The following is a 17,877-nucleotide window of genomic DNA, read 5'->3' on the forward strand; positions in this document are numbered from 1 at the left end:
AGGGGGAAAGTTGTGGAGGGAGGAGTGAGGGTGAAGTCCACCCTGAATCCACTGCTCTTGTTGTCGGCCGGGATCAGGGGGGAGATGAGGGCGAGGGCGACTGATATTGCTGGCCTCTTAATCTCCTCTTGCGTGCTGGAAGTGCTCTAATCTCACCACCACTGGATTAATAACGAACACACATATTGGTGGACACACAGAAACACACACACAGGCGCGCGGAACCCATACATGCACTGACAAATAGTCATGGCAGGACATCCGCTTTCTGCTTGAGCTAATGGACTGTTAGAGAACCCTGCGAAGTGGCTAAGTGAGGCAGGCTTGTTATCTCCACAGCTCCCCCTTCAGAGCTCTGCTCTGTAGATTGCACCATTTGCAGACAAAAAGGTGACCAAAGAAACCAAATAATTAACAACTTTTGTCCCCAGCATTATACAACTAAAAAATTCAATATCACATCGTTAGCACAATTACACACCACAAAATTGGGCCGTGAAATATAATGATAGCCTATAATTAGCTCATCCGAGTCATGCGTTTCTTGTATATTTTGGGTTTCATCACCGCCACCCTGTCTTTCATTTCACATCATACCCATTACAAACATCCTGTTTCTTTCTTACAGATAATTGCAACAGTCCTCTGGTGTCCATGTTACCCAAAGCCTCCTTCCAGAGCTCTTCACAGTCCTCAATCAGAAATGCACCTTTCAACGGCAAGCTCAACAGAAGGGAAGGTAAGTCCACTACAGCAGTCGCTTCATCTGTCAAGTAACACTTTAGGTTCTTTAGAGTCCTCACATGCTGAAGTAGCTAAGTTCAGTGTTCTATTTCATGTCTTTCTTTAGCGACAATGGAAAATCGAACAAATATATTTCCATTTGGTTTCATTCATCTAATTGACCCTGATGATCAAAAGTTAACGTTGTAAAAAGGTGTCAAGGCACGGTTAACACAAACAAGTATATTGGCTGGTTTGGTCGCAGAAAAACCAATGACAGGTGAAAGTATATGTATCCCTCTGATGATTATTTCAGATTATGTGCTAAGAGATGGTCATGGGAATGGTAATCTATACTGCGGAAAGAAAAGTTAATGAAAAGTAATACTACAAAGTACAGCAGCAGTCAAATGAAAGACAAAAATCTGCAGAGAAACGCCAACTCTATGAAAATGTATTTTTTTTAAGGGGGGCGATAAACAATTTCCTAGCACTTGAAACGTGAAGTGCTCATCAAGTGAGCAAACAGGCAAATAAATATCCTCGAGACATATAGATCTGGCGCCTAATCGGAAACGGGAAAGTAAAGATCTCTCTATTTAATGTGTGGGTACAGACGCGGGAATAGCAGACGGCAGTGACCTCGGGCAATTTTTAGCCTGCTGCTTTTTGCTGTGCGCTGCTGATTCAGGCAGTATAACCCTTCGCCCTCGGCACCGCCTGCGCCGCTTCCTCCATGACGGAGACATTTCCCATGGCGTCGGTCCCCAGCGTGCAGCCATGGTGTAATAAACACCTCCCCGAGGGGACACCACTTTCATCAGAGTGGCTCTGCGTTGGTGATCCGTATGCAAAAAAGCTTTGCGAAAAATGACACGTCAACGTTGGTGAATTTGCGAATCAGGGTACTACATATGCGAGTGCTATGATTCACAGCAATCGCATGTAGAAATATGATGCTGCCGTCATTCAAGTAAAAATGCACAGGCTTGGCATGTGTGCCGATCACGTACATTTGACTCTGATCGATCGTCATAGTAAAACACAGTGTCACTGGGTTGAACCGTGTGCTGGAGGGGCTGATAATAAAACATATTTAGCAAGTACTTTTATGTTTTTAAACAAACAAGGCCAAAATATACCAAAAAGCTCAACCTACTATTACTAATGTGATGGTAATTTATAAACATGTTCAGAACATGTAGTGATGTTTTTTCCTTTTATTGCAATCTGTCAAATGATCAAACCAGCTATTTATCTTGTGATGATTTAAAGTAGGCCTACTCTCATACTATGGAAGGCGTGGGTCTTTGAAAACGTTTAGGTTGCTTTGAAGCTGTGAAGCTCTAACCGAGTCAAGTCTAAGGGCCAGGCCTAATCTGTTAGTAGGGTCACAAAGGTGGTGAGAAGTCTGCTGTTCAGATGAACTGTAGCAACCTCAACTCCCACCACTATAACTGCACAGACAGAAAGAACCAGTTGTTGATCTAGTCAATAATATCCTATAGATTATAATAGGCATTATTAAGAATTGATTAAATTTGTTTGATGTTCACTGCTCACATTTATAGACTTTCAAATTTGAGTTTTTAAATATGTTATGCAGGTAGAGCAACAATGTGGCTTTTCCCTCGTTATGTAGATAGGCCTAATCAACTAGACAAACGTACTAATCAAGCACTCCTCTTCTCTCCTTTCCCCTCCCCCTCCTGCTTTGGAACAGTGAGTGCAGCGTGTGAATACATAGTGCTTAGATTGAAGAAAGGAGAGAGAAGGAGTTTTACGCAGAAATCTTTGGATTGTGATGGCTTTGATTATTATTGTTTTTGCACCACGATTATTGGCACAGCCATACCGGCAAGCATGTTTTATTTAGTTATTTAGATACTTAGTTATTTAGTTACTCTAGTGCAGTACTAACAGAGTCATCATGACGTTCACGTTCATATTCAAAAGTAATTCATGTTATCTGCCAATATTACAATTAAAATAGGAAGGACTATTCCATATTACATCTGATCTATCTATAGATGTGATTATATGATATGCCATCTATATGATGACCCTGACCCAACCCTGTCATTAGGAAAAAACTCAACTGCATATTATTGTGATAGTTCAATCCATGACGGAAAGGATAAGGATAATTATCCCACTTGCCACGGATGATTACATTTGACATTCAACGCATCCAAAGAGTCACACAAGATGTGGCATAAATCTAATTCAATCAGGGGAGAAGGGAATGTTTGTCATTTGGACTGTGTAGCGGATCAACATGTAGCACAATGCCATCCATCTTTTCCTATCATTTAGATGCTGCTTTAATCCGTCGCGATTTACAATACATGCCAGTATGATGGATAAATTGAAAATTTTTCCTAATCCTGGCCTGCTTCTTATTGTCCTGTGTCCTCCTAAGATACTTACGGTTTAGACTGGAGACATTTGGGATCCAACCCAGACGGTTTGGTTGTCGCACAGCGTGTCCAAGATGGACGCTCGTGCCCTCCCTATGTAGATGTTAAATATGCAGATGTTGTTCATGGTAGGTGGGGGTGGTGGCGTGTCGCTGGAAGGGAGGATATCCCTTCTGCTCAGGCTGGCGGTGAATCAGTTGGGTTTTCCTGGCAGTGGGAGTGCATGAACGCATGTATAATGAAAAACAGTAGGAGTGAATAGCAGCAGTACTATTGAGAGCCAACTCTGAGAAAAAAAGTATCGGAGAAGGGAAATTTAAATTCCTTTTTTTCTATATTTGCAAATTGAACAGACTCGTTGATGTGTAAGCATCAACGAGTCTGTTAATGTGTAAGCAGGGTAATGTCTTTTTTTTGTTCATTCTTGTTGGTTTCCTCACAATACTTTAAGGCGGCTGCAAAGCATCACAATCAATTACACTTAAGATATACTAATCTTCAAAGAAGGGTTCCCACTGGCAACGATGCATCCTACCATCATAGGAATTGTGAGTAAAAACAATGACATGATGTGATTTTACAATTAACTCAATATTTATTCATAAAGATATATATTATTAGAAATTTAGCGGATGTATAGTTTAGTAAATTCAGACTAGTGAAGATAACAAGTGTAGTTCAGCAGTTAAGTTTGTTTTTTAAAAGAAGACCAACTACCACAGCACATGGGTTGTGAATAGTTCTGCGCATTCGCTCACTAATAAAAACACCCCCACAATCATGCCGCATATAGTTCCACAAACCTATCTTCAGAGCTGCTCTGCTCTCTCTCTCTCTCTCTCTCTCTCTCTCTCTCTCTCTCTCTCTCTCTCTCTCTCTCTCTCTCTCTCTCTCTCTCTTTCTCCTTCACTTACTTACTCATTTACTGACTAACTCAGACACGCACACACTCACTTTAACTCTCTATCACTTTCTCACTCACTCACTCACTCTCCCATACACAAACACACACACACACTATGTCTCGCTGTCGTCTATAACTATAACACTTCCTTTCTTAGCCAGCTACTCTGTTTGAGTGGCAGCAGCTCTGTTGACTTTAAGACTTTAAGGAAAATGCAATGGAAAGACTCTATTTTTATGTTGTCCTAGCTGGATGTGGTCACACAGGGAGGATAATTTACACAGCGCGGGTTTCCTGGGATCTCATGAATGTCACCCTTGTCCCAAGCAAAACATGAAAATTAAGCATTGATTGACAATTTGAAAATAGATTTTACTCTTCAAAACGGGTAATGCAATTACCAATAGTAACACAACATTTACATTTTGACATAAATGTGTGTCATGGCATGACAGTTAGATGTATAATGGACCTTGAACTTCTATTTGAATCTTGGCAGGACAGTAGACATGTAAACGCATGCATTGATATGCACACTTGGCTTTTTGAACGACTTGAACACGGCTAATGAAAATGAAATGCAATTCATATTTGCTTTCAAACTATGGCATGATTTCGTTCGTACATGTCAGCCATCAAATAGGGACATTAATATTCCTATTTCTATGTCATGTTCAGCCCATGCTTCTTCTGCTCGAAATGCTTACACATTGCATAGCAAATACATCCGTTATTTTGAACCTTTCAAAGTGAACCATGGCTTTCCCTTTCATGTACATACCTTGGAGCATGTTCTCACCAATGTTTGGTTCAATGTGAAATGCCGCCCACAACAATATCTACAGCAACCTCCCATTACATTTTGTGCTGTACTTCAACCTAACGTTAGCTTTCAAACAGCACAGAATCACCACAGAATAGGCGCCAGGGAAAACTGGGGTCTGAACAATGTCAATAGAGACTACTGCTTGAACAAATACAAGAAGCAATATTGATTTTGGGAAAAAAACGTACAAATCCCTTCACATTTACATGGGCCATGCACACTTTTTTTCACACTATCTGATCAGAACAATATGACCTGTCATATAGTAGAGCTACATAATTAGCCATATTAGGTTGCCAAATCCAACCTAATAGGGTTTGTACAAATCTCGATCGGCTAACTATTGTCAGCTATAGTTATCAGCTTCAAATAGTAATGTATTCTGAGTCAACTTGCATGTATTTGACAAGACAAGCTAAGCTGGTCTGCCAAATAGCTAAATTAGTAGCCAATTAGTTGTCTTCAATTTCAAGGTAGGGACAGTCCTGTGGTTTACTTTTGTGGTTTACCTTTGTATATTTCTTGACAGTGCTCGTTATGATGAGGCAGTTCATTCTGAGCAGGGTTAAGGTTACTGACTAGTCTTTCAATTCAAATGACAAATGAAAAAACATCGGCTCCATTTGCTGTTTAATATCATGGTAATTCAATGGGCCACAATTTGATTTGTCGGACTAGTCAGTCAGTTTCAGCCGCAGGTAGTTTGCCTTGAATTGAAATAGTTCCAGCGCAAAATATTGATGATTATATTGTGCGTTTCTCTGTTCCCGACGACCCCTCAGGAGCCGGCGGTTGGTCTCCCTTGGTCACGGACAGCCAGCCATGGTTCCAGCTGGACCTCAGGGACAGGATGGAGGTGACGGCGGTGGCCACACAGGGGCGCTACGACAGCTCGGACTGGGTCAGCAGCTACACGCTCCGCTACAGCGACACAGGCCGGGCCTGGAAACAGTACCGGCAGGAGGACGGCGTCGGGGTGAGTCCTGTCTTTATATAAGGATAACGTCAGGGACGGGTGTTGCGCAGCCATTCTTTTCATTAATAAATCTGTTGTTCTTTGCGATATGGTCTTATCTGTAGTGATGACAGATAAATGCTCTCTGTGATGTCCTTAGGTACCTCTTCTCATTGACGCGTGCATTTTATTTTTTGGACATGTAACACTCAGATCCGTTTCTTGTGAGCTGTTGAAGCATCTCTCAATGTCACACAGAGTCTGACATTTCTCGGCGTGGAATTTGTTAAGTGCAAGACTGGCACTTTTGCTGCAAATGCCTCTTTCAGTCTCGTTGGTGTGATGTCGTAGTGTTTTTGCCTGCCTGTACATAATTGAGTCCATGTCTAAAAACACACCATGTTTTTTCTTCCGCTGCCTGATGTTGCTTGTGCCATCAATTCTTTATGACCTATTGTGTTCGCCCCAGTTATGTCAGAAATGTTTGTGGAATGGTTTAAATCAGTTCATATGGAATATGCAAATGTAGGTGTCATTATTTGGAACCTTGGGTTTAGGTTTTTCACAGGTTTAATCCTAATAAGCAGTGATTATACTCGTAGAGTTGGATCATCTTTTTAGAACATTTGCAGTGTTGAAGAGAGAAGGGTGTGCGATCCAGCGATATCCAGTGCTTTGTGAAATGTTGAATTATTAATTTATCCTTAACATATCTTTTAAATGTATTATTTACAATACATCATAGGTTAAGAATGGTGGGACAAGTCAAACATTCTGTCAACAGCAAAACACATTTGCTGGTCTTTCTGGAGCGTGAGAGTTGGATTTATTTAGGTATTTCTTCATTGACCAGAGAACGAGATCATTCATTCATCAGAGCCAACTGAAGTTCTGGATAGGGCTGGAGGAGAGTGTTAGACAGAACTCCAGAGACACAACCTAATTATAATGTGAATATTTGAAATTGGTAATTTCTGAGGTAGAGCAGTTGTCTTGTAACCGAAAGGTTGCTAGTTCGATCCCCAGCTCCTCCTAGCTGAGTGTTGATGTGTCCCTGAGCAAGACACTTAACCCTAACTGCTCCTGACGAGCTGGCTGTCGACTTGCATGGTTGACTCTGCTGTCGCTGTGTCAATGTGTGTATTAACCGATGTAAGTCGCTTTGGATAAAAGCGTCTGCCAAATGCCCTAATTGTAATTGTAATTGTAATTGGTATGGATTTAAAATATTCAAAACAAACAAAAACACACAATTCTACCCTCCATCCATCCTATGTTTTAAAAAGTGGAAGACTGATTGATATGACATTGTATATTGATTTTCCCTAGATGTTGGGTTTATGTGAAAGGCTTACTTTAACATAGTTCTCTCTGACTGATTACTATTATCTATTTCAAATTGTATGCGGCCACAGTACATTAACTTGAGATGTTTTGGTCGCAAAATAATATGAACATTTTGTACATAATGTGGTCCAGGGAACATTTTTAATTAAAGGATTGAAAGCTAATTTAAGGGTGGTTTGTCAGTAGCTTTACAAGATTACAAAACTTTGTTGTTTCTGTCTATGTCAGATAAATAAATAGATAGCTAGACCGTCTCTTTCTTCGATTGAACAATTTAATTGGAGGTAAGAGGGCATGTCTGTTTATTTGATGAAATAATAAATGAGGACATATGCACACACGTGCTTGCAAGACCAAAACTGACTGTGCTGTCAGTTTGAAAGTGCGGCCCATGGACTGGAGACGGTGTCGGATGAGTGGCAGCTAATTAGCCAGACACTTCTGATGGAGGCCATTCCAAAGGTGGCTAACCGCAGCTTTAACCCAGGCCTTTGGGAGATGTTAATTGACGTCCGTCTGGCATTCTAACAAGTGAAGTTCAAAGGTAATGGCTCTCTGAATGTACCTGGACTGAGGAGGCTAATGAGAGAACAGCAGCTGCTACGACGGCTAGACGCTTTGAATGCTAACCCGCCGTTATGGCAAATATGCCCTCACTGTTATTTCACGACAGGAGGCATAGCAGAATGGAAATTGGATAGAGGGGGGAGAAGTAGAGAGATGAAAACAATGCAGTCCAGATATGTGTGTTCACATCAATGTACGGGTTGCACAAATCCATGTTTTTATTTCTGACAATACTCTTATTTGCTATATATATGCCAATGTGCCCTGTCTCTAATCTATGCAGGGGGCACATCAGTATTTCTTATTTTACAAATCTCAACTTGGTTGGTTGTCTGTGAACCCATGGGCAACACATCTGCAAAAATGGCACAATGGGGGATGCAGGGAGATGTCTAAAACAACAAACTCCATCATAAGCTGTTAATGGCCTAATTATGTACAGCCAAAGAGAAAAGACCCCAAAAATACTGCAGCTTGTTGAAGGATAGCTGGTAAGGTGATGAAATATGGACTTTGTTTGAGAAATAAAAGACTACCCAGAACATGATTAAACCTCAATCCTTCCCGTCATTGCTCTTCTTCTGATAGAATTCTGTTATTGTCAGTGTGATTTTTTTTTTTTTAGGCTTTGAAGACACTTAAAACCCCTAAAATGTGGAAAGCCTTTTAAAAATGACATTAACTGCTTTGCTGATTTCTTCACCCTATTACATTTAGTGGGCTTGGAATCTCTTCATAACGACTGGAAACCTGCACATTTAAAGGGAGGGTAAAGGAAAATGACCAGGCAGGGGGTATTTTGGCTGCTTGCTAAGATAGGTTTAATAAGATTGTAATGCAATGTCAGTTCGGCTAGTGTGTGGATTCCCCTCTGGCTGTAATAAACATCCATGTTTTCATGCTTGTTAACTCTCCAGGTATGTTAGACGTAGTGAATACTTATGGGACCAGTAACGATGAATATAAATGTTGTTTGCATGAGCACTAATGAGAGAAACATTTGAGCTGTTCTCATCGTTTTGGTTATTCTAACTGATTAATTATTGATGAGAGAGGTAGACATAGGTAGAATAATAAACTAGGTTGCTTCAACAAATTGGACCTTTCTTTCAATCTACCTAGGATTTTAGGGCTCCACCCAGGGCCATAGCTAAACTATGTTTTGGCCTAGTTTCTGCATATGGCGTAGCAGTGAGTGACTCCATTTAATTGGCAAGTACATAAGACAATAACGAATAGACTGTTCGACTGGTTTGTTTTTCCCTTGTTGTTTCGCTTTTTTCCTTCCATTGCCTACTCGCCTAGCATACCACGCAACACATGACGTCGTACACTCATCCACCAATTAATTTTCGGATGCATGTGCTAATTGTAGGTCACAAACCAACGCATGCACGGCTTGCTCAAGGGAGCTTACCACGCGGGAGGAAGAACAAGAAAAAGGCCTTAATGAACGAAGGGGGAGTAGGAGAGGGAGTGGGGTGAGATTCCCGATAGCCGAATGGAAATAATGAAGTCACCTCAGAGTTAGGAGTGTTTATCTGGACACTGACTAACCTGCCGGCCCCCTTCGTACCCCGAGGGAGGTCTGGGGGGTGCAGCTCAGAAGTCCCATGGTTCAAGTCCTGCCAGGTAATTGGAGGAGATGTATTGTTGCAGTCGTTTTACTGAAGTCAGAGAAAATGGCATTGAAGACGTGGCGGCGCAGGATGTCTTCCTTGCCATAGATCCGGGGATCGGGTATGAAGAATCTGAAAGGCATATATATCGCACAGCACTGGTAATGACCCAGACAGCTACTGAGCCTTCTGTCGCTCTGTGAGCTAATGAGATGATCCACTGACTAGACTGTGTCGTCTATTGCCGGTGGCCATGCTACTTCATGACATTTGGGAGTCTGGCGTATGTTCGCTCGGTTAGCCGAACAGGCGGACGTGACACGAAGCCTTCGCTGTTCAGTCTGAACAATACTTTCTATGATCACTCTGCGTTGAGATTATAGTTGTCGGTACACCTTTGTTTTGTTTGTTTTCTTCTGGGGATTAGAAACATCCTTGTTTGTTCACAGACAGCATTTGATAGAGCCTCTGTCTTAGTCTAAAACAAATCACATTCAAGGTCCGAGATGTTGTTGGATAAGGTATAATATATACACCTTGTGGCTAGTTGTTATGAGTTTAATTCCCCCAGACGTGTCTAGATCAAACGCACCTGTGTACACAGTTCAATCGATATATCCATTGTTTTGATGAGGTTCAACAGTTCAATTATTATTTTTTGCTTTTGTTTGCTTTTGTTATGGCTTGTTCTTCCACCCTGCTCTTCCATCCCTAAACACTCAAGCAATATGCATGCCTGCAACAAAAGTCCCCTACCCCTCCACACAAACCCACACGCGCTCCCACCCGAAGCATGATGTCTAAGGCAACCCCCCCCCCCCATCCGGCCGGCGTGTACCAACCTGCTCCTTCCCTAAGTGCTTAGCTTGCACCTCGTTTACAGGCTCAGCCACCAGGCCCCACTTAAACGGCTCAAAATAGGAAAACGCAGCGCATAAATCACAGTAACAGCCATAATGGCCGGCGTGTGGGTCTGTCTCCTTCGTTATCTGCAAAGACGCTGCGCCAAGCCTTCTAGTCCCCGTTCCCTCGGAGAGGAACGTCGCCTTATGTTTTGTTGCTCCCACCCAGATATGGGATATCATTAATTTATCCCACTATTTTTGCGTACTGTACTGCTTGTGTATGTGTGTGTATGTATGTGGGTGTTTGTGTGTGTTTGCCTGTAATGTATGTGTGTGTGTGTGTGTGTGTGTGTGTGTGTCTTTGTGTGTGTGTCTTTGTGTGTGTCTGGGGGGGGATTCTTCTCATCTAGTGCCTGCGCTTAAATGATTGTCCTTCCTTTACTTTGTGAAGCTTTTTACCAAAGCAGCATTGCTTGCTCAATCTATCTTCCCGTTACTTTCTCTAATGCACGCCGTCATCGATTTGACGCGTCACCCTTGAATCTGTTATGACACGACCCTGGTCATCATTCATCAAGGGTTTTTCTCTCTCTCTCTCTCTCTCCCTCTCACTGCATCTTTGTATTTGCCTGCTTCTCTCGTTCTTTCATTATCCAGCAGTTTTCATCCTCCCTCCTATCTCTCTCTCTCTCTCTCTCTCTCTCTCTCTCTCTCTCTCTCTCTCTCTCTCTCCTTTCTCCTCAACATTTATGTCCGCTGACCGGTATTGCAGTTCAGAATGTCGATGCAGAGAGAGGCAGTTGAAGAAGAATAACAACATCTCACTATTTCACCCCAAGAGCTTGTCATTTCCATCACTAAGACTGAGACTGAATTGAACCACCCTCTCTCTTTTTTTCGATTCGGGTATTCCGCTTTCTTCTTCTCATAGTGGACTTTTATTTATTTATTATGCCTCCCTTTACTGGACTGAGGGGGAGATTGAGTCATATTTTGGCGCCTTTCAATGATTCTAATCTCCTTTTGTCAAATAAAACGGTGAAGGCGCGTGAAAGACTTCAGCCTTTGCCATGTAATTTATTTGTCATGCTTTTGTTGCTTGTTTTAACTTGTTTATTGTGGGTTTCTCCAATGGGTCCATTGAATGCTAGTAAATCTATCTGTTTTGTTTTATCTATCTCGCGCTCTCTCTCGTTCCCCTCTCTTGCTCTCTCGCTCTCTTTATGTCTCCCCCCCTGTCCCCCCCCCCCCTCTCTCTCTCTCTCTCTCGCTCTCGCTCTCTCTCGCTCTCTTTATCTCTCTGTCTCTCTTTATCTCTCTCTCTCTCTCTCTCTCTCTCTCTCTCTCTCTCTCTCTCTCTCTCTCTCTCTCTCTCTCTCTCTCCCTCTCCCTCTGTGCAGAGGCTGCCTGGGAACATGAACTCTGAGGCCGTGGTGCAGAACAAGCTCTCCCATTCCATCAGAACACGTTTCCTGCGGCTGCTCCCTCTGGACTGGAACCCCAGTGGCTGGCTGGGCCTCAGAGTGGAGGTGTACGGCTGTGCCTACAGTGAGTCTCCACCGCCCTGACAGCTGCTGCAGCACACACACACACACACACACACACACACACACACACACACACACACACACACACACACACACACACACACACACACACACACACACACACACACCTCTGCACAAAGAGGTTTTCACCATGCATTGCCTACCTGGACTGGGTTGCACCAGCTAGTTGTACGTTTGGCATGCAGCCCCAAGTTGCCACTAGTTAAACTCAAACTAGCAGTTTACTAAAAGCTGTCGTAACTCGAATATCAAAGTTCTGTCTACACAAAAGTAAAAAGTAATGGCTATATTTAACTAAAGCCGCTTGTTCTTGCTTCAACTTAACGGCAACCGAGTTGTTACAAATTAACAACTACGATGAGGTCAACTTGCTTGAGCGTAGAGGAGGACATTGCATGGGCCAGTCAGAATTTGCTGTACTCATGTACTTTATAATAGCTTTGTGTTGTTAAAAACCACATTACCTGCTTGGATTTCCACAGTATGCTCTGACCGCCACGGCCAAGTGCTACTGGTTTTGGCACCAACTGCCCCCATTGACATATTTTATACCTGCTTAGGGGTTGGTGTACATTTTAAGTAACAACTACCAAACTTTGACAAAAATCTGAAAATAATCTAACCCATTTTGATTAAATTAATGTGTAAACCTTGACTTGCTAGAGCTTATGCTATAACTTGTTTATGTTTAAACTTAGCGCAACACAAACCAGTGAACGACCCACAGACGTTGGTTGTAGTATTCTAGCACTTTTACGGAGGACATTCACACCGGTAAAGGGTCCTTCCCATCTGTGCTCTTCATTGTTGTCCCCAGGCACGATAATTCTTACTGTCTTATAAAGTAAAAATACTTTGCTTTATTATACCTAGTGGCTTCCAACCAGATTGTATTACCCCCAATATATGCACAAACTTTTGGAGGCACCAACAGATGCAAAATGCAAATATGAAAGAAACAGATGCTTGTGATTCACCGATGAATCCTTTTTAAAATACTACAAATGTTTTTAGAAAATATTTTGTTAGCGTGCCCCGTAGCAGTACTACGAAGTACCCCTAGGGCTCTCTTATCGCCATCTGTTTCCACACTGACAGTAGAAACGGCTGAGATTGGTGTTCCTAAGTCTAGCAATAACACTACTTTTTTGTTTCCAATGCGAACAGCTAAGGGCTAAAAAAAAAAAAACAAGGCGATAAGACTCTGCCATTATTCAGGCTGGTTAATGGCAGGTGCTAGTGCACTAAACTGGATGGGCCGGAGAGTAACCGCACTGTGAAGGACACTTTCTTGAGTGAGCAGGGTGGCGGCGGTCGTTTTACCTTGATGCCTTTTTAATACCCCACCAGACCTCTCTCGAATGGCCGTTCGGCATTGCAATCATCAGCATTAATTGACAAATGAAATAACACAGCCGCAGAGGATTGACGTATAGAGTAGTCGTTGATGGGAGACGTGTCGTGAAGTTGCTTGATAGCTGGAGCAGCTTGAAAAACAGTAGAAAAGGCTCACATTTAGAAATGTCATATGTTGCCGTATGTTCAAAATGAAGGATCTGATCAAAGCCACATTGTCTTAATTTAGTTCATTATAGTAATACACATGAATATAACTAATAGTATTGATAATAGAAGTAGAAGTAGTAGTTGTAGAAGTGGGATAAATTTGCATTTGTGTTATTTTTCTATTTATAGAATAGAACTCAGGCATCAAGCAAGTCTTGAACTATAGGGACTTCAATCATTTCTCAAGCTGTGCAGAGGTAAAGTACAGCTGGAGCGAGGGAGACGTGTGTGTGAGTGAGGTAGAGATTGAGAGAGGGGATAAAGAGATGGAGACACCGCTGGGGATGAGGAAAAGGGGAAAGGACCGGGGGGTCAGAGAGGAAGGGAGAGAGATGCTTTGGGAAAGATGAAGAATTGCTATGCCGTTCTCATTCTGTTGCATTACAGAATAGCAATCCATACATTCATGAATCTATGTATGAGTGTCTCTCCAGGGCAGAATCATATGTAGGCAAGACGGAGAAATCTCCGAAAATGATAACCGGTCTCATGACGTTGCTTGGGGATATACAGGGATAAGTTCAGTTGGAGCACAAGGGCCAGCTGAGCGTGTACGAAAGTAAAGTACAACCGTTTCTTGTGTTGTTTTGTTTTTAGTTCGGTATTCTTGAGAGATTGCAAATCTTTTTGGGGAAACCATGGGGCAACTACCAGAAACTAAGGGCCTGCGGAAACAATTATTATTATTATTTTATAAAAGCATTGCGGTGATTGGATACCTACAAATAAACGAGGGCAAGGTCTCTTCATCTATTATTCACACTCAAATAAGTCCTTACTGTTATTCCTTAACAGAGACTTAATACATAATGCATGGATCATTGTCATCCATTAGATTGAATATCCCCCAACACATGGGGCCCTATCTTGCATCTGGTGCAATTGACTTTCTCACTGGCGCATGTGTCGGTGCTACTTTGCAACTGGCGCAGAGCGTTCTTTTCCCTCCTGCGCCACGCATCGGTAAATTAGGGAATGATCTTGCGCCCCAAGGGGCGGTTCGGCGAAAGGAGGAGGCGTGTTCTGGCGCAAACGTTCCCTGGTGCTATTTTGCAGTTTCAGAAATCACTTGCGCCACAAACCAGGAAATACCTGGTTTAAAGTCAGTGGCGCGTTGTTCAGATGCTATTTTAAGGGCGCATGCATAATGTTGCTTGTGCACCTCGCGCATACACTTTGCTTCTCTCATCTACCTAGCCACACATTCTTGGTAAATTATTTGGGAAAGAACAGCTGATACAGCGGTAATAAGTTGTACTTTTAAATCAATGCATCTGCAAACACCGTACAGCAAACACATATTTTCTTGACACAGACATCGTGTACATGCCCATAACTTTTAGGATTGATGAGTATTTGATTGTGAGAAAACATTTTTTTACCGCAAGTGAGTGGAATGAATGAATGCGGGCGCGCGTGTGTCTATGTGTAAAAGAATTAATGAATGCGGGCGCGCGTGTTTGCATCCATCTGTTTAAACACATGCAAACTAAACACGTAACGCATAATACAGTCCATGGCAATGTATATTAACGGGGGGACACATGCATATTAGGAACACAAGTCAATAACGATAATGCATACAATACTGATAAGATACGAAGTTTATAATGTATTGCGTATATCATTAAATAGAACCACAGTTACCGCATCAAATGTGTGTTAAGTTTTCTTTGCCGAAATTTATTTGAGGACTCAGTATTTCTGAAGTTGTGGAAGAAAACCTTATTCCATGTGTGAATTAGGCCATATTGTTTGGCCATAAACTGAGCCATTTGAAGTTTGAAATTCATGTGCATCTGTGTCATCGGAGACTGCAGACGCGCTGTCAAAATATCAACTCGTCAAATGCGCTCATGGCTCTTAAAGGGGATTGGAGCTGGCACTCTCATTGGTTTATTGCACGTTACGCCCAAACCACACCTACGGGTAATCAGGCTACTTCAGACCAACCCTTTTTAGATTTGCGCCGGGCGCAAGAGTAATTTTTGCGCCGGTAAAATAGGAACATCGCCATAGAACCGCCCACAAAGCTACTTGCGCTTGGCGCTTCTCACTTGCGTTTCAGACCGTTGAAATAGGGCCTATGCATTGTTTGCCCACCATAATATACCATTAATAAACGAGGCAACCACTAGGGCCCAAAACGGCGCAGCACTTGGAACTCGGTGCGATTACCCTTTTAATATGTACAGTCCCCAAGGCAGGGACAGCGCCACGTGCTTGTAGTGACAGGAAACTGCATTTGTTTATGAATCCAGTTTATTATTAATATATTAGCTGATATAAAGCGTAAGCCTCCATTGTGTTAAACAATAAGAGAAGGATCAAGGGATGCCTGCGCTGTCAACGTAGCTTCCTGTCTGCGGCTTCCTGCGATGACACTTAAATGTCAGTCCGCCCTGTGTCAAGGCGTATCATTGAGTCTCAAAGCAATCAGGCAGGAAGTGTATAGGCACAATGTTTGAAGGAGAGACTGTAGGGCGGGGATGCGGGGAAGTATTGCAATCATGTGACAATAGAGTCTTTCATCTGTCAAAAATGTTTTTGGAGGGAAATAAATAAGATGCATGCTTGACATTCTACACATTTTTCCATGGCGCTTGTTAGCATACTGGAGATAAGCATTGGGTGGCTCCAGAGCTCAAGGGTAGCATATATCAACAATGTTCCCTCATGGACGTGCATGAAGCATACTGTGCTGAACACAGGGCCGCTGCTGGCCATTTCGGTGCCCTACGCGAGCGGGGGGGGGGGAGGGAAGGGGAGCCTCTTTTTATATATTAGGTAAAAACATATAATTGCCGAAATTGAGTGAAATTGAGGTTATGCAATTAAGAAAAAACAACGGTGGGCCTCTTCATAACTACTTTATATATTTTTTTAATTCAATAATGTAATAATTATTTTTATTTTCTTATTTTTTTTACAAACCATAATTTTTGGTGCCCCCCCCCCCAGGTACTTGGTGCCCTACGCACTCTGCGTACTCTTCTTATAGGGAGCAGCGGGCCTGGCTGAACACATGCTATTTGATATGTAATTATTTACATGGTTTTACCCAAAGGTAATTACAGTGAATACAGATACAAGTGATTACGTAGCAGAATATCGGTAAGGCATATTGCTTCAGGATACCTACGGGTTACGTACTATGGACATTGGAGATTGCCCCCAGAACCCTATCCGCTTGCAGGAGACCCAAGTAAACATTAAGGTTTGTTTTGGGGATGAAACAATACAAACAAGAATGCAAACAATGCAATACAAAACTATCTATTACAATGCGTACAAAAAATAAGAAAATAGAAAACAGCTGTGAACAACCCCTCGAGCTCTACATCTTATGCCAACATGTCAATATAAAAAGTATGTTTATATCGTAGGCTCATGTTCCCTTTCCAACACATCTGAACAGAACATCCCACCATGGTTTACCTTACAGAGTCGGACGTGGCGGACTTTGACGGCCGCAGCTCCCTGCTCTACCGGTTCAACCAGAAGTCCATGTCCACGGTGAAGGACGTGGTCTCCCTGCGCTTCAAGAGCCGGCAGGCGGAGGGGGTACTGCTGCACGGGGAGGGCCAGAGGGGAGACTACATCACCCTGGAGCTCCACCGCGGCCGGCTGGCGCTCTACCTCAACCTGGACGAGAGGGGTGAGGGCCGGGGAGGGTGGGCGGGCACCCTGGGAGGGCTGAGGGCGGAGGCGGGGTCACAGTTAACTGGCCAGCAGGGACGGGCGGTAGGCTGACAGGATTGATTGATCGTCCCCTTTATGGTGGATATCATCAGAATGGTGTGAGGATAAGCCCGGTGTGTTCCTTTTCGTTGGTGTGTGTGTTTGTATGTGTTTGCTTCTGTGTGCTTCTGTGTGTTTCTGTGTCTTTTAGTTTCTGCTACAGCCTTTCCAATCTCTGGCAGGGAAAACAGATATCACTATACATGTCTCTCTTGTGTATAGCTATGTGACTGAAATGTTTCAGGGTACATCTGCAGTCACTGAGTGTATTAGTTTGTACGTTTGTACATGTGTGTGTCGTACGTTCTCCAAATGTGAGCATCTATGTGTGATGGTTTGTCTATGTGCAAGTGTGTGTCTGTGTGTGTCTGTATACGAGGTGCTTTGTTGCCTTTCCAATTACCTCTACACCTGAGCTCCATTGACTTGGTGGCCTCAGACATTGTTACATTGTAATTATGATCCGTTTTCCTTTTGTTGCGGCCGCGTTCCAGACGACACAAGGCTGAGATCCAGCGGCGGGCGTAGCGTGGCGGTCACTCTGGGCAGCCTTCTGGACGACCAGCACTGGCACTCAGTCCTCATCGAGCGCTTCAACAAGCAGGTCAACCTCACGGTGGACTCCCACACACAGCACTTCCGCACCAAGGGGGAAGGGGACTCCCTGGAGGTGGACTATGAGGTGTGGATCCCTAATGCAAGCACACATGTTGTTTGATGATGAGGATTTACCCTGGGCTATATGTATAGGATAATGTGCAGCGAGCCGGCGGCGAAATGCAAGTGTGCTTGAATG

At 43.0% G+C, this 17,877-nt stretch overlaps 1 protein-coding gene across 1 annotated transcript in view; it reads left to right on the plus strand.

Moving 5' to 3' along the window:
• Positions 1–654: 654 nt before the first annotated feature.
• Positions 655–17,877, plus strand: part of LOC307072108 (contactin-associated protein-like 5) — a gene marked incomplete at both ends in the record, with an annotated part of 48,361 nt that continues 31,138 nt past the window's right edge. The window contains 5 exons of the mRNA XM_079731293.1: positions 655–739; positions 5,656–5,849; positions 11,607–11,754; positions 16,786–16,998; positions 17,576–17,763. Of these exons, the coding sequence (XP_079587419.1) occupies positions 655–739; positions 5,656–5,849; positions 11,607–11,754; positions 16,786–16,998; positions 17,576–17,763 (828 nt within the window). The remainder of the gene's footprint in view (positions 740–5,655; positions 5,850–11,606; positions 11,755–16,785; positions 16,999–17,575; positions 17,764–17,877) is intronic.

Source organism: Pollachius pollachius, assembly GCF_949987615.1.
Source record: "Pollachius pollachius genome assembly, chromosome: 3".
Taxonomy (NCBI): domain Eukaryota; kingdom Metazoa; phylum Chordata; class Actinopteri; order Gadiformes; family Gadidae; genus Pollachius; species Pollachius pollachius.